Source organism: Lonchura striata, chromosome 12 (genome assembly GCF_050655825.1).
Source record: "Lonchura striata isolate lonStrDom1 chromosome 12, ASM5065582v1, whole genome shotgun sequence".
Lineage (NCBI taxonomy): Eukaryota > Metazoa > Chordata > Aves > Passeriformes > Estrildidae > Lonchura > Lonchura striata.
Window position 1 is genome coordinate 10,143,715 of NC_140714.1, and position 18,800 is coordinate 10,162,514.

An 18,800-nucleotide genomic window follows, 5' to 3' on the forward strand; every position below is an offset into this window, starting at 1 on the left:
CGTGGGCTTTCACAGGGCTTCATTTCTCTGCCCTTCAGATAAAGGCATCTTGGGGCAGCAAACCTGATTGCCTCAAATGCTTTTCTGAATGGAAAGCTAACTTTGTGTCAAATGTATTTCCTTGGTGTCATTATTCACTCTGTAATGGGACTAAGGACTGGAAGCTCTGCTGTTTGCTTCCTTTCTTCCTCCTCCAGAATAACTGGGATACGAGGGAGATTTTCTGCACAACACCTTCCATGGCTTTAAAAGGCTAAACAAGAAGCATTAGACTCCAATACTGTCAATCCAGCACTGTTTCTCAGAGGTGAAATTCAGAATGCTGTTGCAAAATCATTGCATATGTATGTGAGTGAAAGCTAACCCCTCCAATACAATAAACATCAGAGACTGATGAATCAGCATCATGGTAGCAGCTACACATCTGTATATTTGCATCAAAAAATCCAAAGATGACTTCTTTTATACAGAAGTCTGGGTATGAATTCTAGGTGAGTTTGTGGAGAGTTAATTATTTGTCTTTAGTTGCATAATTATTTTCCTGTCTCTTTTTGTTTAAATAGTCTTCGTACACACCAAAGTAATCATTGCATTATTTAATGTTCAAGACTAAATAAATCAGCAGCAGAAAATAATGGTCAATGGGTGGAGGTGCTTAGGAATTTGTGTGGGAGAGGATAAGGTGGGTTCCTTAGCTTGGAAGTCTGTGCTTCATCACATGTAACATCACTTATACTGAGACATTCTGGTCAGAACACAGAAGTTGCTTCCCCAATAACAACTTGCACACAACTTCCTTGCCTTCGTGGGAGTTCCCCACTGGCATCAGCAGTCAAATTCTTTCAAAGTCATTTCCACAAACAGAGGAGAGTCTAGTCAAAGGGTAGGAAGAGGAACAGCTGTGAGATGTCCAAAGAGGATTTACTTCAATGTCAGGAGCATTCATGGCTGAGGCATCCTGCCTGTGCCTGGGACAGCTCAGACCCATGGAGGTGTGGTTACTAAGTGTGCAGAAGGGCTGTGGTGGTGGCTGTGAAAATAAAGCCGTGGGGAGTGAGTTTCACTGCATGTCAGAACATTGCCAATCATCTCTGGTTTATTCCTTGCCTTTCCTGAATCCCTCTTCCCCAGAAGTCTGATATAGCAGGAAGAAGTCCATGTATCAGGAGAGGAGATGGTGTCTCTCAAGAGGATCACAAACCTTGCTCTCTTACCTGTGGAGGGGAAGGCAATGACAAGGTCTTCACTCCCTATATAGAAACTGGAATAGTTTCCTGCCTCCTTTAAGGTTTGGAACAGTTGACTGATTATTTTGCCCCAGCTGACTGTGTATCATCCATCTCTTATCTCTCCATTTCACCTACTGCACATGATAAGAGGTCATGCTAGTTGAGTATTTCATTAGACTATTAGAGATTTTAAGGTTTTCTTTATGATTTACTTTATGGTTAGTCCTCCACCTTAAACTCTTAAGAGAATTAGAGGCTCAGCTGGTATTTTTTTCATATCTGAAAAGTCAAATCTATTTTTTTAAGAATTGCTCCATGCTAAGAAAAGCATGTAGATGAAATATTGGTTGTCTATAAGGTTTTTTTAAGTCATCTTGAGACAGGCTTCCAGATGTTGTTGACAGTGTGTAATTCTGAACATATTACAGTACTTGTCTTTATATATGGCTTCGTGTTCACTTTCTAATTGAAATATTCAGAGGAAGCTTTGACAGAAGTGAAGTTCATAATGCTCTGCTGATTTCCTCTGGATTTCTCCCTATTTTCATATGCCTTCATTCCAGTTTTAGTCCTTGTTACAATAATAAACCTTACCACTGCCAATGTTTTATTTTCTTGGGCCGCCTTTTGTGGTTATAACAGAAATCCTGTAAGTGAGATTTATAAAGAACTGTGTGTTTTGGGACTTGCTGAAGAAGTACCTAATTCTTCCTATCATACCAGCTTTAATCTTCTTGGATAAATTGAGCCATATCTCAGAACTGATTCTGATTATATGTTTCCTGAATTCTCTTCCTTCAGCATTCTTTGCCTGAGGCCTGAAACAGCCACATCCTCTCTCTTTCCCTCCCTCCACAGCTCAGGAAACTCTAGCTTTCTGTTTCTCAGCATCTGTATCTTAATGCAAATATGCCTCAAAGAAACTACCCTTAAAATCTAGGTGTGGTGTGTGCTTTGCAGAACAAGGGTGTTGCGTGCTTTGTACTCACTGACATTCTGATAAAGCTGGAACAACTTGGAAAGAATGGCCACTTCTCTGTGTTGATCAGGATCAGGCAAAATGGTATGGCTTCATCCAGACAGCAATTCTCCTCTGGATCTTAGAGGCAAGGCATGTCACAGTCCCCCTGCTAATCCCCCCAGCAGGATCCTCTCTCCCCTGATTGCAGTATCTTGTGTTTCTGGGGCAGCACTGGGGTCAGTAATGGGTCTTGATGACCCTGATGAGCCTCTCCTGAGGTGTCCTCCCACAGCCTCTGCCCATGGGCTTAGGGGCTCCATTTAGGCTGAGGCCTGGGGCTCTGTCTCAGTTATGCTGGAGATGTTTTTTGTTCTGTTCAGGGTGTCCTTGTACTCAGCCATGGCCCTCCTGGGTCTGCTCTCCCTCCTGTGGGCTGACATCCTACTCTGAGCCTCGCTGGGGATCTCTGTGCTCCATCTCTCCATTATAACATGGAGGGATCACCATCACCTGGTCCTTTAATTGAACTTCCAGCTTGGTCCTGGACCTGCAGGTCAGTCTGGTCTTGCCTGATGACCAGGACTGCTGGGGGAACCTGGCTGCCATTCCTGGGCTGCTCTCATCTCCTCCCTCAGTAGCACAAGGCTGGAGCCTGCCAGGTGAGGTGCCTGCCCTGGCTCTGCTTGTCTCCCTGTTCCTTAGGGAGCAGCTGGAGCCTCCTGCTTGGGCACATCTCAGGATGAGGAGCTGAAAACCAGAGCCTGAAAACTCATTCAGCCTTCTGGTGAAGAAATGGAATGTTTGACCTTCATGATTTCTTTGCACATCCAGAACTGAGGCTACTTCAAAAAGTTTATATGTGGTTTGGGAAGGCTGTCCCGTTTTGGGACATCTGGATGGTAAAGGACTTGGTTAAACTTTCACTGCATCCATCCATGGCAATGACCAGTAAGAAATCTCCATATTTACTTCCCAGCTGAGCTGACTGAAACTGGGATCTATCTGGTAGAGGGGTAAAAGAAACAATCCCACTTGCTGCTTAGAGAGCCACCGAGGCCCTGGGTCTGGCTGTCATCAGGCAGAAGGTCACAGGTGGGAGGGAAGCACCATCTCCACTGGCAAAGGGGCAGAACTGAGAAGGAAATTGTAGAGTTAAACCAGTCTCTTCCTCTCCTTGTGCTTCCCTTTCCCTCAGTAAGCAGGGACTGCAGCCCTTAATGCTTGAGTGTCTCAAGGGGCTTCAATTGGAAGTCCTGATGATCCACCTCAGAAAATGGAAATGAATGACATTCCTCATGAAGAGGCTTCCTTCTGGCTCTTCAACAAACACCAATTAACAAACAGGCTGGTTTACTTGATTTCTCAAGAGAATGCCCCAGAAAAGAAATTTACAGCTGATTGATTGGATTACATGGGCTCTCTTGATTATATTTTAGCATTGAGAGGTCTAAATCTTGATTAAATAGCAGTAGAATCCTGTTATAATGTAAAAATTCTGGGGAGTATATAAAATAAGACACCCTAATAGTGATTAGAGGTTAAACACAAGAACCAAATGTTGGATGCAGCTGGCATATTTAAGAGGAAGACTTTTCATTTTCTTTTATTGCACTGTGTTGAATTAAATCAGTAACTTAGCAAATTCAGAGCAGATAGTTTTTTAAAGCAGCCTATGAAACACGGGATTATAACTGCAAATAATATTTTTAAGACACCAGTGAACTCTGGACCTGCTTTTTCAGAGGTACTGAGCGTGTGCAGCTTAAGCTTCTGTCAATAGAAGTTATGAAAAGGAGGAACACCTAAATATCAAATAAAAAAAAATATTCAGGATACAATGTGTCAGAGGTAAATAAATCCTTCTAAAAGGCTAGGATAATTATTTTTATGGTGATCTAATGAAATATATTGTCTTCCCACAAAAGCATAATGATCAGCCTGTTTGAATTTTCTCCTTGAGTGTCTTCCTCAGATTATTCAGTTTATTTCTCAATAATGAATATGTAAAATTTTTCCCAATGCACATGGCCATTGCTGTTTCATAAAGCAGTCAGGCTTCATCTAAGCAATTTTGAGCACCCTGGCTCTTTTATTGAGAGATTGCTTCACAATATCTTTAAATTCTTCTAATTTCAAGACTAGAGTTTTTACAGGTAATTCACACCTATTTATTCCTTTTCCAGCATTTCCCTGAAACTTCTTCCTGCTTTGACATTTATCCTGTGGTGAGACTGCAATCAAATATCACCTTTATTCCATTCAACTAAACAAGCCATACACTTAATCCTCTTTTATAAGACCTCTATTGTCTGTGCAAGGTGCCTTTCCCACGTTTCATGTAACATTCAAGTTCATGTTTCATTAATGTATGCATCATAAAAATTCAGGCTTCTGATAATGTGTAACATTAATAGGATAGAGGCTCAGTCTATGTGAATTTATTTGAAAATCAAACCAGATTTTTCTTGCTTGAATTAAATGATGGAGAAAAATATTTGCCCATCAGTTTCATTTTAATGCAAATAATATATTGATCAAAGACTGTGGGTGATCCTTGCCACAATGGAAGCCTTATAATTCTCTGTAATTCTCAAAGGCAGCCAAAATACCAGTGTTTTGTTGTTTCTGGGGGTGCACGTGGTTTTATTTTTTGCTTTAGAAATTTCTCGTTTCTAGAACCTCTTGTGGTGGCTGCTCACCTCTGAGACTGACTTTGGAAATCCCTGTGTGTTTTGTCATTGTGTGGCTATAGGTGGGATTTTTGTGTTTATTAATAGCATGCCCTTGAAAAATGACTGCTTATATAACTGGAGAAGAATGAAGTGGTATTAGAAGATGGAATTTGCATTTTCTCATCTGGTAATTGGGTTTTTCCCCTCCTTATTCTCTGTGTGGAATGGCAATTCTAATTTGTAGGCTTTTACTGGTCTGATCCTCAGGTGGTGTAAATCAGCACAGCCTCACTGACCTCGAAGCTGTGTGCCTGCTCAGGAGCAAGTGTGCCAACAAAAACCTCTCTTACTATGAGATATTTTGGTTTTATTGTTCCTTTTGCTCCAAGGGATGTGAGACCAGAGTGCTCAGAGGAAGTGGCTGAAGCTCCAACCATCACAGCCAGACCAAGGACAGGTTGAATAAGGAGTTTTGTTGCTGAGCTGGGGTTTTGTGGAGCTTTTCAGCACTGCTTACCAGGGTGGTTGGGGATGATAATTACACTGGATGTTTCTAGATGCCTTTTCTCTGGATATCTTCACTACAGCCCACCCTTCACCCCCTCCAGGAGGCACTTGCTTCCACAACTGACTCCTGCAGGAGTCAAAATCTCTACTCAGCCCTCTCAAAAACTCAGCTGTTACCAGATTCAGAAGCAAACTTGATCCCTTTCTATCTTTTCCCCAGCCATTGAAAAATCAGCCAAAGGAAGATATGAAATTCCATATGATTTGTGAATGTTTTCATCTAAAAGTATTTTGGATGGTGTTGCCATTTGTCAGGGAACTTATAAGATCTTTGCATGAAACTGTCTATTTAAAGATGACAAAATCTTTGTTCTCATTATGGTTTTAATCAAATGAAATGCAGAATACAGAGACATGCCTTAACAGGCTGTTACTAAAGATAGTGATTTATTTATGGGTTCTTTCATCCAAAAGGACATATTGTACTTTGCAAACCATGGCTAATGTCTTTGAAGGCAATAGGGAGTGTAAGCCACGTAGTATCATCTGCAGAATTTAGCTGAGTGCCTAGTAATCACTTCATCTAATTTGGAAGTGATACATGTAACATCAATAAAATAATGTAAACCAACACCCTCTGCAATGCATTAGGATGCTAAATGCAGTGAATCTGCAATAAAACTTAGCCCATGAACATCTTCATCTGGGAGAATGTCACATAACTGGGCCAAGGTCCTGTTTCGAATGAAAAGTACTGTAGGATCTTCAGTGTCTTGGAGTTTATGGACATAGTTTTAATGATTTCTGAACAATGTTTTCTTGGTAGTTCAGTGCCCCCAGGACTGCAAGAGAGAATTCAACTTTGTCTGATATTGATAAGATTGAGCACTACTTACCAAATCTTCAAGGTGTCTCCGTGCAGATTTGGGGAGGCAGGTTGGAAGGGGATGGTTGCATGTTTACTCTAAGTGAACCTACAAGGAAAGATGCAGGTAGAAACACTTTGACAGGGCAGCAGGAATGAAGCTCCCCTGGTGTGAGCTTTTTGAATTGCACTGTCCTTCTGACAGCTTAGGCAGGCTTCCAGCTGAGTCTGGTTAAAGTTCAGGGCCACCCACTTACCTCCCTTTCTCTTGTACCTTGTTTTTTCTCTCTTGTTTACTTTTGTGTGTGTGTGGTTTTTTTTGGCAGCTGGCTCTGCGCAATGCCTTGCGTTATTTCCCACCTGAAATCCAAAAGAAGCTGGCGCTGGAATTTGCTGAAGAACTGAGGCTGTATGGCCACATCTATATGTACAGATTCTGCCCAGATATTGAGATGAGGTGAGGACTGGATGGTTCATGTTGTATTCAGCTGCCATTTGCTTGCCAGCTGTCACCTGTGGAACTGACCTTTAAAGAGTGGCATTGCTGTGTCCTTGTTTACCTCTTGTAGAAGTTTTCATAACATATCAATGAAGCTCATCATCTGGTAATTTGGAGGTTCTGTGCATTGCAGTGATTTCATTTCCAGGGAGGGTTGCTGTGTGTTTTGGGATGCTCCATGGGGCTGGGAGGGAAGAAGAGTGTTCCCTTCTGGATAGGCTGTGGTGGGCCTGGGCAGTCTCACTGCTAGAAAGCTCAGTCCACACGGGCAAAGGACTGAGCCAGGCTGTGTCACACACAGGGATCCCAAACACTCTGCCCCATGGCAGGGTTTGGTTTCCAGGGGCCAGTCATTCCTCAGAGACCTCCACTGACAACCTTGACAGGAAACTTGTAATAGTTCTGAGCTGGTGCAAGTCAAGTCCCAGCTGAACCAAGAAGTAAGAGCAGGTGAGTGGGTGGTTGGTTGAGCGTGCTCTCAGAACAGAGGAAGCTCTCTGGGCTTCAAAAGTAAGGCAGTACATTTTTTTCACTGGAACCTTAGTGTGACCCTGGTGTGTAATAAGCTGTGCCTGTTGGTCTTGGACCATCACTTCATTCTAGGGCTGCTGGGTCTAATGTTTGTGAAGCAGAACAGATTTGGTGAGGGCTGCCAAGGGCTAGCTGCTTTTTTAGACTGATTGATTCCTTTTTGCATCAGCAGGGGTCTGGTTAATGTCCATAGAGAAATCTGAATAAAGCAATAGAAAGCACACTGATTTCCACAGACAACCATATTTCTATGCTGTTCATATCAGCTTGGGGTCAGCTCTTGCAGAATTCAGCTAAGGAGTGGAGAAATGGAAGACTATCTGAGAGGTTTTGCAGAGCTAGACTTCAGAGGACCCTGGACTAAACTAGAGATGGTCACACCTTCCAAGTAGGCTTGTATGAGATGGTCCAGCAGCTTGTTTCCATCACTGGCATCAGTGATTCTTTGACAGCTTCAAGTATTTTTTATTTTGTAGTCATTCCACTGATCATTTTCTAATAGGTTGTTGCAGTCTCACAATGAGAAAATGCCTTTTGATCTCTGTAGTCTGAGAGTATTTGATTATTGTTTTGTATGTCCCAGGGAGCATAGCTCCATTTAAGTAATGTTCCTATGCCAGAGCACTGAACTTATACCTGGATGTTTGGTTTCTTATGTTCCGAGCAATATTATGTGTAAATATCTTCTCTTGATGAATTGGTATCTTTCCACAGAAATACTATTTTATCAAGTTTAGAACAGCAGAAATGCCTAATAAAAAAAGCATTGTGGAAAAACTCAAAGGCTTTCCCTCCTGGTTTGGCAATGACTACAAGGCATTTGTGTTAGTATCCTGATGTAAAAAGTCAGGATAAGTGCATGGGATCATGGAAGGAGCCCATTTCCTGAATCTGTGGATTATGCATTCCAGATCTTGGCTCATGAGCTGGACAGTAGACGTCCAATTATTTTTTTGTTGTTGGCACACTTCAGCCTGACCTTTTCAGGGTAACTTTCCCTGCACAAAGCAGGTGTCCAGCCATTGAAGAGCTAAGGTCCAATAAAAGGAATATCATTCAGAAACCGTGCCAAAAGATCCTGTCCCTCTTTAGAAATTTTCAGCCTTGGTAATGGTGGTGTTCTCACAGAAGAGGAAGGACTAAAACTCTTGATCAGTGGTTCTGCTTCCTTCAGGTGTCACACCTTAGAGACCTCAGCACAATTGTACTAAAACCTGTGCAGACACAGCAAAGGAACTGTCCCTGCCCTACAGCTACAGTATAAATCCAAGAGTAGAAGTTTTAGAGCAATTTGATACACAAACAGATGGTGAAGATGATCACAATGAGATGATCACAGCAGGTGGCATTAAGGACATCAGTGCCAGGCCACCTGAGCTGGGATAAATTTGAGCCTGTTTCCTATGCCTCACCTCTCAGCTTGTGCATGGAGTGAATTTTAGTGGAAAGGTCCATATTGCTCCTAACTAGTCCAGTTTTTGAGAGTTTCTTGGAGTCTGAAACTTAAGCTGAGTGTTTTTTTTCTTAGATACAACCTTAAATAGCAAGGGTGGATGAGTCTGAAGGCAGCTTCCAGTGATGCTGCTTGGCCTGGCAACTGCTGCAGAGGCCACTTCCACCACTCCCTGAAAAAAATGAGTTAAAAGGAATGACAGTTCTTGGCCACCACATTTATCAATTGTGATTGAATAATTCAGCAAAGATAAGCCAAATGCAATTTTTTGTTTTTGCTTAGTTCTGATACTAGTTAAAACCCAATTTGCCTTTTAGGTAGATATGTAACTTCAGATCTGGGCTTTTTTTTATTCTTTACGCTTCCCCCCTGAATAAAAGCCTGCAACCCAGACAAATTTGAGTATCCTTGGCATGCAGAGATATTTGAGTGGGGTGTGTTGTTCTGGTTGCTCTTGTGAGCTGGAGTGTTTCTTCTCAATTTTTGTGCCTACCCTTTCAGAGCCTACCCCATAGGAGAATACCCTTGCAAGACCAAATCAGCTGCTGCCATCATGCTGATGATCATGAATAATCTGGATCCCTCTGTGGCTCAGGTAAGGTACAGTAAAAGGAATTTGGATTCACAGGCAGCAGCAAGTTGGCAAAATATTTCCTGTATGTGTTCTCACATAAACACTGAAAAATTTAGACATACAGGCACTGTATACAGGAGCTTGGTCACTGCCTGAGACATAGAGCTCAGCTCTTGGTACATTGCTTTTACAATTTATGTTGAAAAATTACTGCTGATGCTTCCTGTGTCTTTGGAAACTCATCCCAGTGACAGTGCTACAGTAACAACCACTTAATTTTGAAAAATAATTTTTTTTGTTATTAACTTACTGCTTTTACAATGCTACTTCCTAATTTCAAGAACAGAGTTTTGATGCAATAATCTCTAGAAAAGATTTATGACTGAGATGGCAAAAATAGCGCAGAGATACAGTAAAAGGTTTGAGAAAAGTGCTTGCCTTTATGTTGAATTGCCTTTTTTAGTTTCCTCAGGAGCTCGTCACTTATGGAGGAAATGGGCAGGTCTTCAGCAACTGGGCACAGGTAGGACATTGCTGGGTTTGCAATTTGCTTCACACAGCCAGTTTCACCCTCCCCCACACACATTCTGCTTAGGCAGTTTGGGATAATTCTTGGCAGTTATTGCCTTAAAATACTCCAAAACATCCTGTTTGGATAGGGGAATGCTCAGTTATGACCTGTGTAGATGGAAAGAGCTTTATTTAGTAAAGAGAGCACAGACAGCCCAACAGAAATCTAAACATGACACCATAGACACACCAAGCTGTGTAGGATGATAAAAGGCCAGTTCTTTGTCTTTCTTTGATGCATATGTATGGACCTGAGTATTTAGCACAGATAATCTTACAGTCTAAATCTAGGAAACAAAAAAGTCTATCCTCTATTTGTTTGTGGTATTTTTGCAACATTTTTCACAAGAAGTGGAATAAAAAAAGGCTTTGATTGAAGAATGTGCAATTCTGAATCATTTTTCCAAGTAAATCAGATCAGCTATTAACATTTGTGCTAGTTGGTCAGTTCATGCTGCACTTTACTATGCATATTAGCTTTTACCTTCCAAGAACAATGGCAGGTGGTTAAAACGCTCTCTAAAATCAGAATGTTTTAAATTGTGTTTGTATAATCTCTGTTCTCTTCTATTAAAAAAAGTCAATAAATATACTCACTTTATTCTAAGTGTTGCAAAATGCATGTGGGAAACATTTTCAGGAGAACTTTGGAATCATCAATATATTTAGAATTCTGTTTGCAGTGCAGGTCAGAATCAGCACAGGTAGGAACCTCCATCCCCCTGGATAGCAGCAACACTCCTGAAGGCTGGGGAGATCTTGAATTCTGACTGGAATTGACAAAAGCTGACCTAAGGAACCAGCTTCTGTCATAAAGAATCACATTTGCACCTTGTTGTGGCTTTATCTAAATCTGGCCTCTTGATTATTAAAGAGTCCAAGCAAAACTAATGTGTGAATGAAGTTCCTAGCTGGGGGAGAGGAATGAATTCCTCACTGTAGCATGGGACTGAGTGACCTGGGATTTCTCTCCAGTCTGGGATTTCTCATTTGTGATTAAAAGAAAATTCATGTTTCAGTTTCCTAATCTGATAAATTTAATCTAGAAGTTAAATGGAAGCCTTAGGTAGATTTTGAGTCAAAACTGATCTGCCTTTTTTATTTTCAAAGAGAGCTACCATGGCAATGCTCACATTTCTTTATTCTGTGCATTAATTAATAAATGCCAGTTAACTATTGCCTCTTACCTATAAGTGTTACAGCATTTCTGAGGGGAGCAGTGCCAGAAGTTTATATATTGGCCTTTATTGGTCTGACAATCCTTAGGCAAATTCTGGGCTGTAAGGTGAGGTAGAAGTGCTGCCAAAGTCAGCAATATTCTTTTCTCTTGTTCTCAATCCAAACTTCACAGCAGAGCAAACAAAACCTTTTTGTTTACTTAGAATAGCAATCACATGAATGATTCAGTTGCCACAGAACATTTTATTCTGTTTGTAGCTTGAAAACAGCATTAAAAAAAATTAAAATTTTAGCATTGCAAAACTCACAGTAAAAAGGTTTGGTTTGGTTTATATCATCCATGCAGACCTGTGCTTTCTTCTGGATAATTTCAAATGAAGGAACTATATCCAGAGCTAACTTTACAGGTCTTTATCCTTACTAGTTATGTCTTCCAATGCCAAAAGACCTATTTATGTTACAACTTCTTGTTTTATTAGGATGTTTTCCCCAGGCTGCTAGGGAGTTGAGAGCTCAGCTCCTGTTCTGTCCTATGACATGAACTCAATTATTCAACATTTTTCATAAACCAAATTATAAAAAACAAGGCAGTAACTTGACTAACTCTTTTCAGTTCAATTGAATTTGCAGCTTGGGGAATTGGCTGTGTTAGAAGGGACTGGCTTCAAATCTTAACCATTTTTAATTCAGACCACAGCCTCAGAGCTTAAATGCCTGTTTATTTGTCACTGATTCTGCTGCCTCTTTGATCAGCAATTCTGGGTGGGGTTTCTCCTTGAAATTTTGTCTGTGTCCCTACAGAAACTCTAGTTTCAAGTAAATTGTTGAATTCCAATATTGCATGGGGAACTTTCTCACAGGCCCAACTGACACATACTAGAAGTCCTGTGTAGTTTAAGGGGCTTTGTCATAGACAGTGATGGATTACAGTTAAAGTTACTCTAGATGGTCAAAGTGTGCATTTTGGCATTAATCAAGAGTAACTATTGAATTATGCAGACAAAGCTAAAATATATCTGAGTACTCCAAGATGCATCAAAGATTTTCTTCTGTGTCTACAATGAAAACTGTTTTTTTTCCCCCTTGAGAAGAAAAGCTATTTCATTTTGAAGTGCAAATTATAAAAACCATTTATTGCACTAGAAAATGCTGAATTTCAGATTAGGATCAACAATAAGCATGAGTGTTTAATCACTTCTATAGGGAAAATTTTGCAGTTTGGCTTTGGAAGGATTGCCAGAAAAGTGCCAAATACAAGTGGTTAATCTCAAGATAAAATTAGAATGGCTTTAAAAGTGAGGGATATCTGGGGTTTGTACTGGAGAAATTATTCTGGAACTTATTCAGACTTTTGTTAGTTGATGATTTGTGTTTCCTGGTGAGTGATATCTCTTAAAGGGCTTTATTGAAAGCAAGGATGTGTTGAGAGCTCTGTTATTCCATATGTGAATGCACCTTGTTATCTGTATAGTTGCCTTCATTCTCCAAGATGAGCAGCTTCACAAAAAATCAGGAAATGTTAGATGTAGAAAAAGTCCCTCTTTTCCTTGCTTTCATTCCAGTTCTGGCTGGCAATGCAATATTTGTCAGAGATGACAGAAGAGCAAACACTGGTGATGTACAGTGGGCATCCCCTGGGGCTCTTCCCCAGCCCCCAGCGCGCTCCTCGGTTAATCATTACCAATGGCATGGTAGGTATTAGATCTTGTCTTTTTTTCCCTCCTATTCTCTTTCATTTTCTAGTGTTGGCTGAGTTAAAATATCATTTATACTGTCTGAATTTACTGCAACACACAGGAGAATCTGGGGTCCAAATTCTGCAGCTTTTTTTCCAGCACAGCTGCTGTCACCTCATGTGCTCTGATCTGCAGTGATGGAGGGAACAACCTTCTCCTTATTAGAAAACCTCTGTTCTTACCAAGTCTGAGACACTTCCTTGCCCCAAACAGTTCATCGAGGTTCACTCTGGAAGATTTAAAAGCCCTCAGTAAGCAAACATGATTATTAATCAGAGGCTCTGGACTGCTTTGCTTGGAAGGCAAGGTGGCCAAGTGGAGATAATTGCCAGTCTTTTGAGCCATTCAATACCCATTCCCCTGCAGGTTAGTTTTGTGGCTGGGGAACTGCTCTCCTTAAAACTTGTGTGGCAGTCACAGTGCCAGGAAGACTGGACATCTTTTTTTCTAATACTACAATACATGAAATAAAGCACCTGGATTTCTCCTCCTGTTTCTACTGCTTTTCTGTGTATGTAATAGTTACAAAAATAGTTAAAGAAATATAGGCAGTTTAAAAAAAATCTCCTTAAATCTCTAATTTGCTTATGTGGATTTTATTTTGGTTGTTTTTTTAGGTTATTCCCAACTATTCCTCCAGAGATGAATATGAGAAGATGTTTGCTTTGGGTGTAACAATGTAAGAAGATAGCTCTCTATTAAAATATATCAATTACTTGAATAAAATACAATTCAGACATCAAGAAGTAACTGGTTAAAATTTCTAACGCAGATGCATTTCAAACGTGCTGCATGAAATACTGATGCTGCAAAGCATTAATGCACACTTAAATGGAATTACTTCAGAGTTTGAATTATGTTCAGCCACATATATAAAGATGTAATTGAGGTCTGTTAGGAATTAATATAAGGTTTATGTGTGAGGCTTTGCTGAACAATAGCCTAAAGCCTTAATCATAACCCACTTAAAGCACTTGCTAGTTCTAATTTTCAGTGGTTGTTTGGCAGCTTATGGAAAATACAAGTTATAAAACATTCTTTCACGCTAAAAGAAACTTTGAAGTAGGAAGTGATCCTTTTTTAATGATTTTTACATACTCTTCTATTGTTGATGAGCACAAGATCATCATTCTTTTGTGTACCAAGGAGAGAATAAATTAGAACAGCTGAAGTGCCATCCCACTTCTCTGGGAATTTAGTGTGAATGTGGTCAACCATTCTGGGTTAAAAGCTTCCAAAGTGGCCCTGTGTCTGAGAGGCAGGAGTGCACTGAAACCCAATAACACAGATTCCAGTGAGGTGAAAAAGCATGTCCTTTGGTCCCAGTCACTGAGCTAAATGCCAAGACAAATTTACACTCAGGTTTTGATCCACTTATTTTTGAACTTTATTTAATGAGCTAAACACTCCTCCAAAAATATGTTGCTGCGTTGCTAATGGTAAAACTCTTAAATTGAGAATTTGGTAACAGCAGATCTTTAACAACAAATTGAAGCACAGAGGAGTTTTGTTGTATCGGAAACGCAAGCGGACGAGCCAAGTGCACCTCCATCCTGAGCAATGTGAGGTGTCACTGTGCTCCTTCTGTCTCCAGGTATGGTCAGATGACTGCAGGCAGCTACTGCTACATCGGGCCCCAGGGAATTGTCCATGGCACTGTGGTAAGGACATGGGAAGAGCTCTGCACCTGCTGGAGGAGAATTTCTCCCATGGTGGCTGGCTATGGGAGTGGGTTGGATTGCTTTGAAAAAAACTTCTGGCTACTAAAGAAATTCTCATTGCCCACTCCATAAAAAATTAATGTATTTACACATAGATATGTCTTATCCAGAGCACAGAATTTAAGGGATTTGCAATCAAGGTTTCAGTCTGAGTTCGTATTCAGCTACAATATGGGAAGTATGAATTGACCAAATGTGTTATACAAAAACATTTTCTTGGATGTTTTCCTTAGCTGTCCTTTGCAGCTACCCAAACATCTCTCTATTGCAAGAACATCATGTTGGGAACCACTGATTATTCTATTTCCTAGTGAGAGGAACAAGCATAATGAGGACAGATGGTTTCACAACATCATTTTGAAACATATTTCCTTCTTCAAGGATTAAAGTGTTTCATGGTGCTGATGACCCCAGAGTTTCAAAGTCTGCTTGCTAAAGGACGGAAGATGTTTAAATTTCAGGACTCCGGTGGGAATGGCTGCTGGTGATGCCGTGTTTGTTGTGTGCAGCTGACGGTGCTCAACGCAGGCCGCCGGTACCTGAGGGCGGAGGAGCTGTCTGGGAAGGTGTTTGTCACTTCTGGCCTCGGAGGGATGAGCGGGGCCCAGGCCAAGGCTGCAGTCATCGCTGGCTGTGTGGGGGTCATTGCAGAGGTGAGAGCACTGCCACTGCCCTTCTCTCTTCCCATCCGAGTCAGAGCCCCCATTCTTCTGATCTGACAGGTTCCTCAAGGAACCCTGACAAACCAAACTCAGAAAATATACTCTTTTCTAAGATACGTCTCTTTTTTTCCATTGCTGCAGTTTTCACTGCTATTCCACTCTACAGTCACTCATTGGATCAGACTGCAAAGATATTATGACTTATAATTGCTTCACAAACGATGCAGAATGATGCTGTCAGATGAGCCATTCCCAGTGTTTGAACTATCCTCATTTCATGTGTGAAAAAGAGTAATCTCCACAGACAATTCCCATGAGAACTGGATTCTCTTTTGCCAAAAGTAGTCTATGTTAAGAATGTGTTAGTTATGTTATTTAACTTTGATTAACCTTTAAAGCTCCCAGCACCCTTTGGTGCAGATGCAATAGGAAGTACCCATTAAAAATGCTGGCATTGTTCACTCTTCAATGGTACTAATGAAGTTGCTTGATGTTGTGATTCCTTGAAGTCAGTGGGACTTTTTAAGTTGGCTTCTGAGGTTAATCACAAGCACTTATGAGAATCCCAGTTTTTAGGCAATGAAGGTGAGAGAAAATGCTGATGTGGGAGAAGTCCTGTAGCACCATTTTCCCTGTTCCCAAAGCTCTCCCACAGCATATCTTCATAGAGAGTCTTTCATACTGTGGAAATTGTCTCTGTTCCCAATATGCTAAAATATCCATTATTTCTTCTCATAAACAAAGAAAATCTAATAATGATTTGTGAACGGAAGGCAACTAATGCCCATGCAGTTAAAACAGTTGGTGATAGGATCCACAGATCCTTAAGTATTAGCTAATATAGAACATGAATATCATCATTTGGTAAAGTATATATGCCTGCATGTTTTGACTGAAATACATTTTCACATAAAAAGGTGCACTAAGTTCTCCCAATGCCTGCCCTTCTCAGCTCTTATGCTTATCATAGGATTCTGTTCTAGCAGCCAGATGGAAAGAGGAGTGCACAAGCACTGCAACAATTTCTAGGAGAGATTGTTGCTCTGCAATTCTGTGAAAATGGTAGTGATGGTCTCTAGCTGTCACAAATAAGTAAGGCTTTATAAAAGAGAGGCCTTGTAAAACCATGGCTCAGGCCTGTTACTTCAGCTGAGTAAGAAAAGGACTGTGGGAAAGAGGCTCAGAAGAATTAAGGGTAGAAAAGTTATGTAACCATCATGGTGTGTGGTGGTCGGTTGAATTATGTTAGTTATGATTAAAAGTATGTAACTGATAGCTGGCTAATGGCTTTAAAAGGCCAGGTTTTTGGAATAAAGTGGCTCTCCTTTGCACCTGCCTGGGGACCTGTTGTCACTTCCAGCACTCACCTCACATTTAGTGATATTGACTATGTAGAAACATTAAACTCCATGAATTTCTTTCCTCATGACTGGCTCTGCTTTCAAAACACTGGAGAAACTTTCTTGGATGAGCAGATCCAAGACTGACCAAAATGCATTTAGTTCTTCTGCAGATGTGCAGGTGATGGGCTCTTGTTACTGCACAGAAGTGATTTTTGAGAACTAAGCCTCAGTCAGAGCTGACTGGAGTGGGAGCTTGGCTTTCTCAGCTAAAGTCATTTATAGATACCTGGGAAACCTCTGCTGTGGGCATGTAACACCACAGTGTAAAGAATGAGAATATCACAGTCTTACCCATTTTAGTTACAATTAAACTTCAAAACATGGTGGGTGAGACTGTCCACGTCATGTGCAGCACTCCTGGCTGCTCTGCCTGCCTCAGGTCTTTCATGGAAGGCCTGGGCTTTAGCAGCTTTACAATAATGGGGCAAAGATGGTTCTGTTAGCACGTGGGTTTTGCATGTATTTGAGATCTCATGAGGTAGTCCCTGCAGATGAAATAAATTCATTCAATTCACTATTGAATAAATTATTAACAAATAAATTCTCTTTATTCAGACTCCCATCATCATGGTCTTTGAAAAGCTGCAATACAAAGGCAAGATTTCAGTGAATGCCATTCACAGACATCCTTTGTCCTTTTCATCTCTATGGCTGCAGATGATTTTGTTCAGGAGACTGAATATTGCCTGGTTTTTATCTCCTGTGAGATGATCCTTGTCGGAAATGAGTCTCAGGAGCACATGTGGATAGCAATATATATGTACATATTATTTATTTAAGGAACTATTTATGCAAATGACATTGAATTGTGCAAGAGATCATTTTGTCAGCCAGTGCTTCCGAAGCTTCGACAGAAGGGATTAGTGCTGCAAGTATTTTACTTCTCCTGTTTGACAGGAAGCTGATTGTAATTTTATGAAATAATTGTGTGGAGGGACAGACATCTCCTCTGAGCTGCACTGGGCTCTCTGGGATTACACTGGAGGCAACATTAGCTCATCCTCTTTATGCAATTTTTAAAATTACTGAGATGCTGATCCAAAAATGAGCATATTTTTGAAAGTGTGGTTCAAATGAAGCTAGTTTTCTTGATCCAGCAAGTCTGTGAAAGACTAGGAATGTCAGAGGGAGTTACAGTAAAATATGTAGGATGTGGTGGCATTTAAATAGATCTGATCTATGTTATGTGGGGATTTAAATGAACCCAATTCCTGTAATTCATACAGACCACTTAATATTTTTCCTCCTGTGCTGATTTACATAGCTCAGAAGAAGCTGTCCCCCATGGCACCTGACTTTATTGAATAATTCCATTGGCAATGACACTGTTATTATCATAATCTGGGGTTTGGGAAGGATAGTCTTCATTACGATGTGGAAAATGATGGATGGTGTCCCATCCTAAGAATAATTGGGAAAGAAAAGGTTTCCTGGTGTTCAAGCAACTCCTGAATACTGAATGTATTTAATTTACATATAAATACCTTCTTAATGAGAAAGAATTAAAATGATGGGGCAAGATTATAGAGAAGTAAAAAAATGCTTAATTAATTACTTTGAGATACTCAGGTTATGCGTTTTCATGCGCACACATCACTGTGGGGGGTTTAAATCTGTTGCTACCACAGAATATGGGTTCAAATTAATTTTGCCTCTTGCCTTATGCCACTGATAGCTCATTATAAATGTATTAATGATCTGCAAGCTTGTACATTGGACCATAGAGATGGAATTTGTGCCAAAGCCTCCATCGTTTGTCCATCCATTTATATTTTTATCCAGCTGTCTCTTAGGCACGTACACACTGGCACACACAGAAGCTGAGCCCAGAAGAGAGTACAGATTTGGGATTGAGCTTGCTTGGAGCTTCAAAGCTCAAGCAAGAGGGAATTAAAGACATAGTTTTGTTTTCCTCTGTGCTATTTTTCAGTAGCCCTAGGCAGCTGGGACAGGAAAATATTTCCCTCTTTTCTTTCCATATTTGGTTGATGTTTTCAACCAGAAGTCCAAGAACAAAAGAGAGGGTTAATTTTATTCTGCCAACCATTGCTTCATCTTGGGCAGCCTGGCAGAAATGTCTCTCTGAGTGATCGATGAAAACAGTTTCTTAACTATTAAAAAATATTATTTTCACAAAAAATAGCCAGATTTTAAAAATAAATTCAAAACATTTTGCCTTTTAGCATAATCATGAAAATAAACAATAGGAATACTTAAATTTTGCAGAAATATATTACC

General features: G+C 40.5%; 1 protein-coding gene across 8 annotated transcripts in view; it reads left to right on the forward strand.

Moving 5' to 3' along the window:
- Positions 1-18,800, forward strand: part of UROC1 (urocanate hydratase 1) — a 39,000-nt gene that overhangs the window by 1,896 nt on the left and 18,304 nt on the right. For 2 of the 8 annotated variants that reach the window (XR_002465557.3, XM_021531705.4), the window contains exons 2-8: positions 6,561-6,691; positions 9,219-9,312; positions 9,755-9,814; positions 12,603-12,731; positions 13,394-13,455; positions 14,371-14,437; positions 15,007-15,150. Coding sequence is in view for 7 of the 8 variants with exons in the window: in XM_021531705.4 (XP_021387380.3) it covers positions 6,561-6,691; positions 9,219-9,312; positions 9,755-9,814; positions 12,603-12,731; positions 13,394-13,455; positions 14,371-14,437; positions 15,007-15,150 (687 nt within the window). In the remaining variant the exon portion in view is untranslated. Of the gene's footprint in view, positions 1-6; positions 2,744-2,771; positions 2,850-4,373; positions 5,050-5,082; positions 5,320-6,560; positions 6,692-9,218; positions 9,313-9,754; positions 9,815-12,602; positions 12,732-13,393; positions 13,456-14,370; positions 14,438-15,006; positions 15,151-18,800 lie in introns of those variants that run through there. The other 6 variants (XM_085590475.1, XM_085590476.1, XM_085590477.1 and 3 more) reach the window with 6 other exon arrangements.